At 48.3% G+C, this 14,117-nt stretch overlaps 1 protein-coding gene across 3 annotated transcripts in view; it reads left to right on the top strand.

The window, feature by feature from the left end:
* The window catches only part of LOC144479614 (kelch-like ECH-associated protein 1A), a 36,780-nt gene extending 24,217 nt beyond the window's left edge, over nt 1-12,563 (top strand). For all 3 annotated transcript variants that reach the window (XM_078198542.1, XM_078198540.1, XM_078198543.1), the window contains exons 4-6: nt 3,956-4,161; nt 7,473-7,649; nt 10,943-12,563. In XM_078198542.1, the coding sequence (XP_078054668.1) occupies nt 3,956-4,161; nt 7,473-7,649; nt 10,943-11,109 (550 nt within the window). In that variant the 3' untranslated portion in view covers nt 11,110-12,563. The remainder of the gene's footprint in view (nt 1-3,955; nt 4,162-7,472; nt 7,650-10,942) is intronic.
* Nucleotides 12,564-14,117: the final 1,554 nt, after the last annotated feature.

Genomic DNA, 14,117 nt, shown 5'->3' with positions numbered 1-14,117 from the left:
AGGGGTTACATAAAAGGGCAGTGATAACAGAGCGAGTGGCACAGTGAGTCACTATAACACTCAGAGCTGCGTTAGGTGGCATCAGAAATGATGTGGAAGGGAGCAGTAAGTTGGAAAGGGACATTGATAGACAAGATGAGTGTTCAAAACTGTGACAGGTGAAGTTCAGAGTGAGGAAGTCGATCGATCGTCCAGATTATACCAGAGAAAGACAAACCAGAATATTTTCTAAATATGCAGTTGATGTTGTTACATGGACTTTAGCAAGGCCTTTGACAAGAAACTGCACGGTAGGTTGTTGCATAAAGTTAAATCTCATGGGATCCAGGGTGAGGTATCTAAATGGATACAAAATTGGCTTCTTGTAGAGGGTTGTTTTTCAAACTGGAGGCCTGTGACCAGCGGTGTGCCTCAGGGATCAGTGCTGGGCCCACTGTTATTTGTCATTTATGTCAATGATTTGGATGAGAATATAGGGGGCATGGTTAGTGAGTTTGCAGATGACACCAAGATTGGTGGCATGGTGGACAGTGAAGAAAGTTATCTCCAATTGCAACGGGATCTTGATCAATTGGGCCAGTGGGCTGACGAATGGCAGATGGAGTTTAATTTAGATAAATGCGGGGTGATGCATTTTGGTAGATTGAACCAGGGCAGGACTTACTCAGTTAATGGTAGGGCGTTGGGGAGAGTTACAGAACAAAGAGATCTAGGGGTACATGTTCATAGCTCCTTGAAGGTGGAGTCACAGATGGACAGAGTGGTGAAGAAGGCATTCGGCATGCTTGGTTTCATCGGTCAGAACATTGAATACAGGAGTTGGGACGTCTTGTTGAAGTTGTACAAGACATTGGTAAGGCCACACTTGGAATACTGTGTACAGTTCTGGTCACCCTATTATAGAAAGGATATTGTTAAACTAGAAAGAGTGCAGAAAAGATTTACTAGGATGCTACCGGGACTTGATGGATAGAGTTAGAAGGAGAGGCTGGATAGACTGGGACTTTTTTCTCTGGAGCGTAGGAGACTGAGGGGTGATCTTATAGAGGTGTATAAAATAATGAGGGGCACAGATCAGCTTGATAGTCAATATCTTTTCCCAAAGGTAGGGGAGTCTAAAACTAGAGGGCATAGGTTTAAGGTGAGAGGGGAGAGATACAAAAGTGTCCAGAGGGGCAATTGTTTCACACAGAAGGTGGCGAGTGTCTGGAACAAGCTGCCAGAGGTACTAGTAGAGGCAGGTACAATTTTGTCTTTTTCTGCATATTTAGAAAATATTCTGGTTTGTTTTTCTCTGGTATAATCTGGATGATCGATCGACTTCCTCACTCTGAACTTCACCTGTCACAGTTTTGAACACTCATCTTGTCTATCAATGTCCCTTTCCAACTTACTGCTCCCTTCCACATCATTTCTGATGCCACCTAACGCAGCTCTGAGTGTTATAGTGACTCACTGTGCCACTCGCTCTGTTGTCACTGCCGTTTTGAAAAGCATTTAGACAGTTACATGGCTAAGATGGGTATAGAGGGATATGGGCCAAATGTGGGCAATTGGGATTAGCTTTAGTTTAAAAAAAAAGGGCGGCATGGACAAGTTGGGCCGAAGGGCCTGTTTCCCTGCTGTAAACTCTATGACTCTAAATACCGAGAGCCCGGGCGTGTGGAGGCGCAGAGAGATTCGAAATCCAAATAGAAAAATCATTACAAACTGATGGACAGTTAAAGACAGTTGAAAAGAACTAATGGAATGTTGTCTTTTACCTGCAAAGGAGACCCAGTTATTTTACAGTCATACAGAACTCTTTTTAGACCTCACCTGGAGTGCCTGGGTTCACTTCTGGTCTCCTCATCTCAGGAAGGAGATATTGCTCCTGGAGTGAGTTTGACACAGATTGATCAGAATGACACTGGGGCTGAAGGGGTTAAATATGAGGACTGATTGCATAAAATATCCTTCTATTTCCTTGAGTTTAGAAGATTAAGGGTGATCTAATCAAGGAGGTTTAAGATGATTAAGAGATTTGATAAGGTTGATAGTAACGATTTCCTTTGGTGGAGAGAGTCCAGGTTGCCCTGGGTAATGTCAGGAAGCTGTTCTTCCAGATGTGGAAATCTGGAACCTTCTCCCCCAATGAGCAGCTCAGGCTGTCGATCAATTAGAAATCTCAAAGCTGACATCAATAAATGTTGTCGGGTTCGGAGGTTAATGATTATAGAACCTGTCTGGAATTAAGAATCTCCTGATGACCGCAAAACCATTGTCGATTGTTAGAAAGAATCCATCTGGTTCACTACGGCACAGTGGCACAGTGGTTAGCACTGCTGCCTCACAGCACCAGGGACCCGGGTTCAATTCCCGGCTTGGGTCACTGTCTGTGTGGAGTTTGCACATTCTTCCCATGTCTGCATGGGTTTCCTCCGGGTACTCCAGTTTCCTCCCACAGTCTGAAAGACGTGCTGGTTAGGGTGCATTGGCCGTGCTAAATTCTTCCTCAGTGTACCCGAACAGGCGCCGGAGTGTGGCAACTAGGGTATTTTCACAGTAACTTCATTGCAGTGTGAATGTAAGCCTATCTGTGACTAATAAATGAACTTTACGTTACTTAGTGTCTTTTAGGGGAAGAAATCTGCTGTCCTTACCTGGTCTGGCCTACAGCTGCTCTCAGACAACTAGTCACTGGCCAGCCATGATGCCCATGTCCAACTTATGATTTAAAAAAAACAGGCTGGGTAGATGGAGTAAAGATCAACTATTATCTAATGGAATTTTGGAACAGACTCAAGGGACTGAATGGCCTCCTCCTGTTTCTACGGCCAGAATTTTCTCGTCCTTCATACTGACAGGTTTTTCTGGCCGTGCCAATGTGAAACCTGTGACGAGGGAGCTGGAAAATTCCGCCCTGTGTTGCTAGACCTGATCCTGGTTCCACCCAGGATTGAAGGGCTGGGGAAACAGGAATAGAGTCAGAGCAGAAGGAGCGGCCATTCCCATAACCTTGATTGCAAGGGTGTCTGTATGGATCTCGGGTGAAGGCAGCATGATGCCTCTGCAGTTGACTCGCCCTCGCTGCTTAGACAGGACACCGAGAGCATGAAGACACTGAACAGCGATGCTCAGGTCTCTGCCTCCCCTCCAGAAGCCAAACTCCATTGATAGGCAGGACACCCAGGAGAGGAAGGGGAGAATTGATGGAGGGTTGGGCAGAGTGGGGAATTGAGGCTATGGGGGATTTTGGGAAGGTTAGCAATGATTGATTTTTGATTTGATTTATTATTGTCACATGTATTAACCAACAGTGAAAAGTATTGTTTCTTGCGCACTATACAGACAAAACATACCGTTCATAGAGAAGGAAATGAGAGAGTGGAGAATGTAGTGTTACAGTCATAGCTAGGGTGCAGAGAAAGATCAACTTAATGTGAGGTAGGTCCATTCAAAAGTCTGACAGCAGCAGGGAAGAAGCTGTTCTTGAGTCGGTTGGTATGCGACCTCAGACTTTTGTATCTTTTTCCCGACGGAAGAAGATGGAAGAGAGAATGTCCGGGGTGCGTGGGGTCCTTAATTATGCTGGCTGCTTTACCGAGGCAGCGGGAAGTGTAGACAGAGTCAATGGATGGGAGGCTGGTTTGCATGATGGATTGGGCTACATTCATGACCTTTTGTAGTTTCTTGTGTTCTTGGGCAGAGCAGGAGCCCATACCAAGCTGTGATACAACCAGAAAGAATGCTTTCTATGGTGCATCTGTAAAGGTTGGTGAGAGTCATAGCTGACATGCCAAATTTCCTTAGTCTTCTGAGAAAGTAGAGGCATTGGTGGGCTTTCTTAACTATAGTGTCGGCATGGGGGGACCAGGACAGGTTGTTAGTGATCTGGACACCTAAAAACTTGAAGCTTAAAGTAATGAGAAGTCCCCAGTGGTATGTTCACACTCCATTGTTGTCTCGTTTGTAGATATGATCCAGAAACGAACAAATGGACATTCATAGCCCCAATGAAGGTGCGTCGCATTGGTGCTGGGGTGACAGTGTGGAATGGACTCTTGTATGTGATTGGTGGTTTTGATGGAAAGAACCGTTTGAACAGTGTGGAGTGTTACCGTCCTGAGAAGGATGAGTGGGACTCGATCACACCGATGGGATCCCCTCGCAGTGGGGCAGGTGAGGCTCCTCGTTAATCTTTGGAGGAATTAAAGGGTAGCTTCTATTGTGATAACCTTCCCCCGTGCCCTCTAACCCCAGCCACCTTTCACAAAGAAGCTGACGTTTTTGAAAATCAGTCACAGAATCATATAGCGCAGGAGAGGCCCTTTGGCCCATCGAGTCTGCACTGACACGCGAGAAACATCTGAACTCCCACCTAATCCCTTGGCCCATAGCCCTGAATGTTATGCCATGCCAAGTGCTCATCCAGGTACCTTTTAAAGGATATGAAGCCGGTGGCCTCGTGGTATTATCATGAGGCTATTAATCCAGATACTGACTGAATGTCCTGGGGACCTGGGTTTGAATCCTGCAGATGGTGGAATTTGAATCCAATAAAAAATATCTGGAATTAAGAATCTACTGATGACCATGAAACCATTGTCAGTTGTCAGAAAAACCCATTTGGTTCACTAATGCCCTTTAGGGAAGGAAATCTTACCTGGTCCGGCCCACATCTGACTCCACAGCAATGTGGTTGACTCTCAACTGCCCTCAGGCAACTAGGGATGGGCAAAAATGCTGGCCAGCCAGTGACGTCCATGTCCCATAAATGAATTTTTTAAAAATGATGCAGCCCGCCTCCATCACCCTCCCAGGCAACGCATTCCAGACCGTCACCACCCTCTGGAAAAAAGGTTTTCCTCACATCCCCCCCTAAACTTCCTGCCCCTCAACTGTGTCCCCTCGTGACTGACTCTTCAACTAAGGGGAACAGCTGCTCCTTATCCACTCTGTCCATGCCCCTCATAATCTTGTACACCTCGATCAGGTCGCCCCTCAGCCTTCTCTGTTCCAGAGAAAACAACCCAAGCCTATCCAACCTCTCTTCATAACTTAAATGCTCCGTCCCAGGCAGCATCCCGGTGAATCTCCTCTGCACCCCCTCCAGTGCAATCACATCCTTCTGATAATGTGGCGACCAGAACTGCACACAGTGCTCCAGCTGTGGCCTCACCAAAGTTCTACACAACTCCAACATGACTTCCCAGCTTTTGTAACCTATGCCTCGATTGATAAAGGCAAGTGTCCCATATGCCTTTTTCACCACCCTACTAACATGCCCTTCCACCTTCAGAGATCTGTAGACAAACACACCAAGGTCCCTTTGTTCCACAGAACTTCCTAGAACTACCATTCATTGAATATTTCCTTGTCAAATGACTCCTGCCAAAGTGTATCACCTCACACTTTTCAGGGTTAAATTCCATCTGCCACTTATCTGCCCATTTCACCATTCCAACTCTATCGCCTTCTAGCCCAAGACACTCCGCCTCACTGTTAACCACCCGGCCAATGTTTAATCTTACTAATCCTACCCACCGTGTAGTCAGCTGGGAGCAGACATCGGGGGCGGGGGGCTTAGGGAACAGACATCTTGGGAGGTGCACCTAATGTTGAAAGGTAGCAGGTGATGGAAGTGCCCTCACTGCACACCCACCCTCCCCCCCACCCTCACCCCCAGCTCGCCGTCCTGGGGAAGGGTCAGGGTGGGCGGGACCCAGTGGAAAAGCCAGCTGGAGAATTGTACAGCTGTCACTGCGCTACAGACCCACTGGGGGAGGAATGTAAACCTCTGGGAGAAATAGAGTCATAGAGGTTTACAGCTTGGAAACAGGCCCTTCAGCCCAACTTGTCCATGCTGTCCTTTTATTTTAAAAACCCCTAAGCTAGACCCAATTGCCCACATTTGGCCCATGTCCCTCTATACCCATCGTACCCATGTAACTATCTAAATGCTTTTTAAAAGACAAAATTGTACCCGCCTCTACTACTACCTTTGGCAGCTTGTTTCAGACACTCACCACCCTCTGTGTGAAAAAACTGCCCCTCTGGACACTTTTGTATCTCTCCCCTTAAACCTATGCCCCTCTAGTTTTAGACTCCCCTACCTTTGGGAAAAGATATTGACTATCTAGCTGATCTGTGCCCCGCATGATTTTATAGACCTCTATAAGATCACCCCTCAGCCTCCTACGCTCCAGAGAAAAAAGTCCTAGTCTATCCAGCCTCTCCTTATAACTCAATCCATCAAGTCCCGGTAGCATCCTAGTAAATCTTTTCTGCACTCTTTCTCGTTTAATAATATCATTTCTATAATAGGGTGACCAGAATTGCACACAGTATTCCAAGTGTGGCCTTACCAATGTCTTGTATAATTTCAACAAGACGTCCCAACTCCTGTATTCAATGTTCTGACCAATGAAACCAAGCATGCTGAATGCCTTCTTCACCACTCTGTCCACCTGTGACTCCACTTTCAAGGAGCTATGAACATGTACCCCCAGATCTCTTTGTTCTGTAACTCTCCCCAACGCCCTACCATTAACTGAGTAAGTCCTGCCCTGGTTCAATCTACCAAAATGCATCACCTCGCATTTGTCTAAATTAAACTCCATCTGCCATTCATCAGCCCACTGGCCCAATTCATCAAGATCCTGTTGTAATCAGAAATAACTTTCTTCACTGTCCACTATGCCACCAATCTTGGTGTCATCTGCAAACTTACTAACCATGCCTCCTATATTCTCATCCAAATCATTAATATAAATGACAAATAACTGTGGACCCACCAGCACTGATCCCTGAGGCACACCGCTGGTCACAGGCCTCCAGTTTGAAAAACCACCCTCTACAACCACCCTCTGGAACCCTCTCCCAAAGAGGCTGCTGAAATTGAGGATGTTGAAGATTTCCTGGTTCTGATGAATGGATTTGTCTGTGGGGCCTAAGGGGTGTGGAGCTGAGGACTGGAATTCTCCCGTTCCCGCCCATCACGGGATGGGGGGACCATGAAAAGATCCATTGACCTCGGGCGGGATTCTCCGGTTTTGAGGCGAGTGTGGCCGGGGAATCCCACCCCAGGTGTTTCAATGGAGTTTAAAATAGAGATTAATCTTAATATGATTACATTGTGGAACAGACTCAAGAGATCGAATGGCCTCTTTCTGTGACTGGGATCTAAGGTACATTTAATCTTACATTGATAGATTTTAGGTTCCTTAATCATGACAAATTTGTCTGCTTCTATCTACCCTATCCTTTATCTTTATAATTTTAAGCTTCTGTTAAATTAACAATAGCTTACATTTATATAGCACCTTTCATGTCGTGTCCCAAGGTGCTTCACAAGAGTGTCCACGAAGATAATTTGGGGTGTGTGATCTATCAAGCGGGGAGGGTGTGGGTTATGTTGGTGTAAGGGTTTTGATTATGTACCATCTCTCTCTGTCTGTCTGATGGTTTGACCTGTGTCGATCTCTCCTTAGGTGTTGTTGCGTTGAACAATTCTGTTTATGTTGCTGGGGGCTATGACGGAAGGGAACAGTTTTCATCGGTTGAGCGATACAGCATAGAGGCCGATAGATGGGAGAGCGTGGCCAGTATGAAGCACAGTCGCAGTGCGATGGGAGTAACTGCCTATCGGGGCAAAATCTATGCACTGGGTAAGGGTCATATTTAAGTGCACTGGACAGTATGCTGGGATCGCCCTATTAGAAAAGACACTGCTAAAGATATCCCAGGAAGGTCCACATGCAATCCTCAGTCTGTGCTGATCATTCACCCCCGACCCTGACATCACCTCCGATCCCTGCCCCCGACATCACCCCCGACATCACCCCCGAACCCGACATCACTCCCGACCCCTGACATCACCGCTGATCCCTGTCCCCGACATCACCCCTGACATCACCCCCGACCCCAATATCGACTCCAACATGACTGAATATTCCTGGGATTTGCGTTGCTAACCTTTTATCAGAGCTGAGGCCACTTTGGGTCAGGTGACCAATACTTTGGTCAGGAAAGTGGCCGGAGGAGAGTGAGGCTGAGGGGTTTGGGAAGGGAATTCCAGAGCTTGATACTGAGGCAGCTGAAGGCACGGCCACCAAGGGTGGGGTGTGGGAAATCAGGGATGCTCTCAAAGCCAGAACGGGAGGAGAGCAGAGATCTCAGAAGATTGTAACAATCTAAGTTTAGAGAACATATTGTTTTGTTATAGGTGAATTAGAGAGACCAAGAGCAGAATCTGAGCTATGGTTTAATGAGAATAAATGTAAGATTGCAGGTAAAATAGAGATGTAGACAAGACAAACATCAAGAAGGACAGAGAAATGTTCAAAAAGCATTAAGCAGAGTTGGAGTACCAAGTGCACCAATTGATACCATAGATATGAGGAGAGAGGTGAGATACTGAGAGTGTTTCCAATGGTCAGAGAAAGATGCCGGGAGATTAACAGAGAATTTAAATACCTGTCACATTTTAAAACCTCAACTTGGTTCCAAAGAGAGATCAGTTTAAAATGGAAACTGATTGAGGTGGGATTTAGGACAAATGACTTTACACAGATGTTGCAGCAGAGAATGCTTTGTACAGAATGGTTGGGGCAGGTACCATCTTATATAGAGAGTAGATAAAGCAGGAGGCAGAAGAGGATATAGAAATATAGGGATAGAGTGGAACAGTGGGATTAGATTGGGATTGATACAGGGCTATGGGGAGAGAGCGGGGCAGTGGGATTAGTTTGGGATTGATACAGGGCTATGGGGAGAGAGCGGGGCAGTGGGATTAGTTTGGGATTGATACAGGGCTATGGGGAGAGAGCGGGGCAGTGGGATTAGTTTGGGATTGATACAGGGCTATGGGGAGAGAGCGGGGCAGTGGGATTAGTTTGGGATTGATACAGGGCTATGGGATGAGAGCGGGGCAGTGGGATTAGTTTGGGATTGATACAGGGCTATGGGGAGAGAGCGGGGCAGTGGGATTAGTTTGGGGATTGATACAGGGCTATGGGGAGAGAGCGGGGCAGTGGGATTAGTTTGGGATTGATACAGGGCTATGGGGAGAGAGTGGGGCAGTGGGATTAGATTGGGATTGATACAGGGCTATGGGATGAGAGCGGGGCAGTGGGATTAGATTGGGATTGATACAGAGCTGTGGGGAGAGAGTGGGGCAGTGGGATTAGTTTGGGGATTGATACAGGGCTATGGGGAGAGAGCAGAGCAGTGAGATTAGTTTGGGATTGATACAGGGCTATGGGATGAGAGCGGGGCAGTGGGATTAGATTGGGATTGATACAGAGCTGTGGGGAGAGAGTGGGGCAGTGGGATTAGTTTGGGGATTGATACAGGGCTATGGGGAGAGAGCGGGGCAGTGGGATTAGTTTGGGGATTGATGCAGAGCTATGGGAGAGAGAGGAGCAGTTGGATTAGTTTGGGATTGATACAGGGCTGTGGGGAGAGAGCGGGGCAGTGGAATTAATTTGGGATTGATACAGGGCTATGGGGAGAGAGTGGGGCAGTGGGATTAATTTGGGATTGATACAGGGCTATGGGGAGCGAGTGGGGCAGTGGGATTAGTTTGGGGATTGATACAGGGCTATGGAGAGAGAGCGGAGCAGTGGGATTAGTTTGGGGATTGATACAGGGCCATGGGGAGAGAGCAGAGCAGTGGGATTAGTTTGGGATTGATACAGGGCTATGGGAGAGAGAGGAGCAGGTGGATTAGATTGGGATTGATACAGGGCTATGGGAGAGAGAGGAGCAGTGGGATTAGTTTGGGAGTGATACAGGGCTATGGGGAGAGAGCGGGACAGTGGGATTAATTTGGGGATTGATACAGGGCTGTGGGGAGAGAGCGGGACAGTGGGATTAATTTGGGATTGATACAGGGCTGTGGGGAGAGAGCGGGGCAGTGGGATTAATTTGGGATTGATACAGGGCTATGGGGAGAGAACAGAGCAGTGGGATTAGTTTGGGATTGATACAGGGCTATGGCGGGGGAGAGCGGGGCAGTGGGATTATTTTGGGGATTGACACTGGGCTATGGGAAGAGCAGGGCAGTGGGATTGGTTTGGGATTGATACAGGGCTATGGCGGGGGAGAGCGGGACAGTGGGATTAATTTGGGATTGATACAGGGCTGTGGGCAGAGAGCGGGACAGTGGGATTAATTTGGGGATTGATACAGGGCTGTGGGGAGAGAGCGGGACAGTGGGATTAATTTGGGGATTGATACAGGGCTGTGGGGAGAGAGCGGGACAGTGGGATTAATTTGGGATTGATACAGGGCTATGGGGAGAGAGCGGGGCTTTGGGATTAATTTGGGATTGATACAGGATTGTGAGGAGAGAGCGGGGCAGTGGGATTAATTTGGGATTGATACAGGGCTATGGGGAGAGAGCGGAGCAGTGGGATTAGTTTGGGATTGATACAGGGCTATGGGGAGAGAGCGGGGCAGTGGGATTAGTTTGGGATTGATACAGGGCTATGGGGAGAGAGCAGAGCAGTGAGATTAGTTTGGGATTGATACAGGGCTATGGGGAGAGAGCGGGGCAGTGGGATTAATTTGGGATTGATACAGGGCTATGGGGAGAGAGCAGAGCAGTGGGATTAATTTGGGATTGATACAGGGCTATGGGGGGGGAGAGCGGGGCAGTGGGATTAATTTGGGATTGATACAGGGCTATGGGAGAGAGAGAGGAGCAGTGGGATTAGTTTGGGATTGATACAGGGCTATGGGGAGAGAGCGGGGCAGTGGGATTAATTTGGGATTGATACAGGGCTATGGGGAGAGAGCGGAGCAGTGGGATTAATTTGGGATTGATACAGGGCTATGGGAGAGAGAGGAGCAGTGGGATTAGTTTGGGGATTGATATGAGTGAGCCATCGGTTCTGCATCAACCTTGGCTTTGGAACATTAACGGTATAAATAATCCCTTGTTCCCTCCATTGTGCAGGAGGCTATAATCAGGGAGGTTTTGTCGATAGTGTGGAGTGTTACGACCCAGAGAAAGATGAGTGGATGGATGCGGGCATCATGCCCACCGGACGCAGTGGGATGGGAGTTGCAGTCAACATGGAGCCATGTCCGAGGAACCTGAGCCCTGTGGAAGGACAGCACTGAGCCCCGCGGAGCAATGCACTCACCCCAGCTGGTGTACCCTCCCCACAACACCTACCCAATGAGGAATCAATCTGTAAATCCAGGTTTTCCAGCACCCACTACATTTAATGCCGGCTGCCACAGGGAAGAAGGAGAAGCTGAGATAATCCCTGGAGTGCCGCTTATAGATGAGGTCCACATGTTGGACATAGAGTGCTTCTCCTTCCTAAACCGGGCTTTAGTGAGCGACATGGCCCAGTGCTGGCCATGGCAACAAATCGTGGGATCACCAGGATCCATCGTACAAACTACAAAACTCCTCATGGAATTCCAGTTGAATTGAATGTGCCGGAGGTTGTGCTGAGAATGGAGAGCAAAGTGAAAAAGGGACAATATTCCCGGCACTCCGCAGTGTAAATGTGACAGTTAACAAAGGTTCAGTGTGGGATAAAACTCATGGAGAATTCAACTCTGGCTCTGGAATTGACGATGTGGAGATGCCGGCGTTGGACTGGGGTGAACATGGTAAGAAGTCTCACAACACCAGGTTAAAGTCCAGCAGGTTTATTTGGTAGCAAATACCATAAGCTTTCGGAGCACTGCTCCTTCGTCAGATGGAGTGGAAATGTGCTCTCAAACAGTGCAAACAGACAAAATCAAGTTGCAGAATACTGTGAATTGACTCCAAGTGAAAGAGCGGATTTGTTCATATTTATATTTTTCAAGGAGATGAATAAGTATCCAGGATTGGGAGGTTATTGACCAATGTGCAGACCAGGCAATCTCACCTCCTGGGAGGAACAATAGTCCCCGCGCTGTTAGCTCCGGAGATTCAGGCTGCCGAAACAGCGGGACAAAGAACAACACAAACAGACACAAGTCCGGGAACTCCCTCCCTCAGCACACAGGGGAAAGGTTCAAGAATGCAGCCCTCCCCTGACCGGAGGGGAAGCCAGAGGAGGGAGAATAAACGCTAGCCTGGCCTCTGACACGCACAGCACTGTGTTTATATATATAACACGGTCAGGTCAAGGGCAAGAGTATTAAAACCTGCAGCAGCATCTACCCTGTGGGGAATAACTATCATTCAGGACAGTTCCCTGAGCAGTGTCTGAACCCAGTAACCTGCCCAACTGGTTACTCCTCAGGTGTGGGCCTTGGGAGAAAGGCGATTACACTGTGGGTGGCCCTCCACAAAGCTCAGATCCTACCTGATATGACGCTGCTAAAGGAACAAGGCAGACACTTTGTAATACCAAACACACGGGGAGATAGCTTGAGGGGTTAGGGGAAGGGGATGAGAGTGGGGGGCGACAGGGGGAACCTGGGCAACAGATGCTCTGTCCAGGTGTGGCAGTTTGTTTCCACCTGATAATCGTAATGTACACATTGTGGATATTGTACATAGTTGTGGATATAAATTATGAACATTTTTGGAGATTCTTAATTGTAATCAAATGAAAATAAACCATGTCAAAAAATGTCTCTGATTCCTTCCGTGATCCCCCTTAACATAGGCACTGAGTCTCACTGGGGTACGGGTCCCACACACACTGACTCTCACTGGGGTACGGGTCCCACACACACTGACTCTCACTGGGGTACGGATCCCACACACACTGACTCTCACTGGGGTACGAGTTCCACACACACTGACTCTCACTGGGGTACGGATCCCACACACACTGACTCTCACTGGGGTACGGGTTCCACACACACTGACTCTCACTGGGGTACGGATCCCACACACACTGACTCTCACTGGGGTACGGGTCCCACACACACTGACTCTCACTGGGGTACGGGTCCCACACACACTGACTCTCACTGGGGTACGGATCCCACACACACTGACTCTCACTGGGGTACAGGTCCCACACACACTGACTCTCACTGGGGTACGGGTTCCACACACATTGACTATCACTGGAGTATGGGTTCCACACACACTAACTCTCACTGGGGTACGGGTCCCACACACACTGACTCTCACTGGGGTATGGGTTCCACACATACTGATTGTCACTGGGGTACGGGTCCCACACACATTGACTCTCACTGGGATACGGGTTCCACACACACTGACTCTCACTGGGGTATGGGTCCCACACACACTGACTCTCACTGGGGTACGGGTTCCACACACACTGACTCCCACTGGGGTACAGGTTCTAGCTGTCCTCTGTGATCTTTGTCTAAATTGAGGTTTATTAAGTGAGAGCTGGGATAATGAGCATCGGCAAAATGGAGGACTCTGTAAGAATCACTATCATAGAATCCCTACAGTGCAGAAGGAGGCCATTTGGCCCATCAAGTCTGCACCAATCACAATCCCACCCAGGCCCTATCCCCTTGAGCCCACGTATTTACCCTGCTAGTGTCCCTGACACTATGGGGCAATTTAGCATAGCCAATCAACCTAACCATCTTTGGGATGTGGGGGGAGACCAGAGCACCCGGAGGAAACCCACGCAGACACGGGGCGAATGTGCAAACTCCACACACATACAATGGCCTAAGGCTGGAATTGAACCCAGGTACCTGGCGCTGTGAGGCAGCAGTGCTAACCACTGTGCCACCGTGCCGCCAACTCTCTTTTGGGGCGGGAACATTGGCTGTTTGACTTTCCCACAACCCATACACCATAAGCTCACATGCTCCTGGACTGCTCTTACATCCATAATGCTCACAGTCAACCCATCCCTGTATAGAACATAGAACAGTACAGCACAGAACAGGCCCTTCGGCCCACGATGTTGTGCCGAGCTTTATCTGAAACCAAGATCAAGCTACCCCACTCCCTATCATCCTGGTGTGCTCCATGTGCCTATCCAATAACCGCTTAAATGTTCCTAAAGTGTCTGACTCCACTATCACTGCAGGCAGTCCATTCCACACCCCAACCACTCTCTGCGTAAAGAACCTACCTCTGATATCCTTCCTATATCTCCCACCACGAACCCTATAGTTATGCCCCCTTGTAATAGCTCCATCCACCCGAGGAAATAGTCTTTGAACGTTCACTCTAT

Source organism: Mustelus asterias, chromosome 26 (genome assembly GCF_964213995.1).
Source record: "Mustelus asterias chromosome 26, sMusAst1.hap1.1, whole genome shotgun sequence".
Lineage (NCBI taxonomy): Eukaryota > Metazoa > Chordata > Chondrichthyes > Carcharhiniformes > Triakidae > Mustelus > Mustelus asterias.
This window is presented reverse-complemented; position numbering and strand designations above follow the sequence as displayed.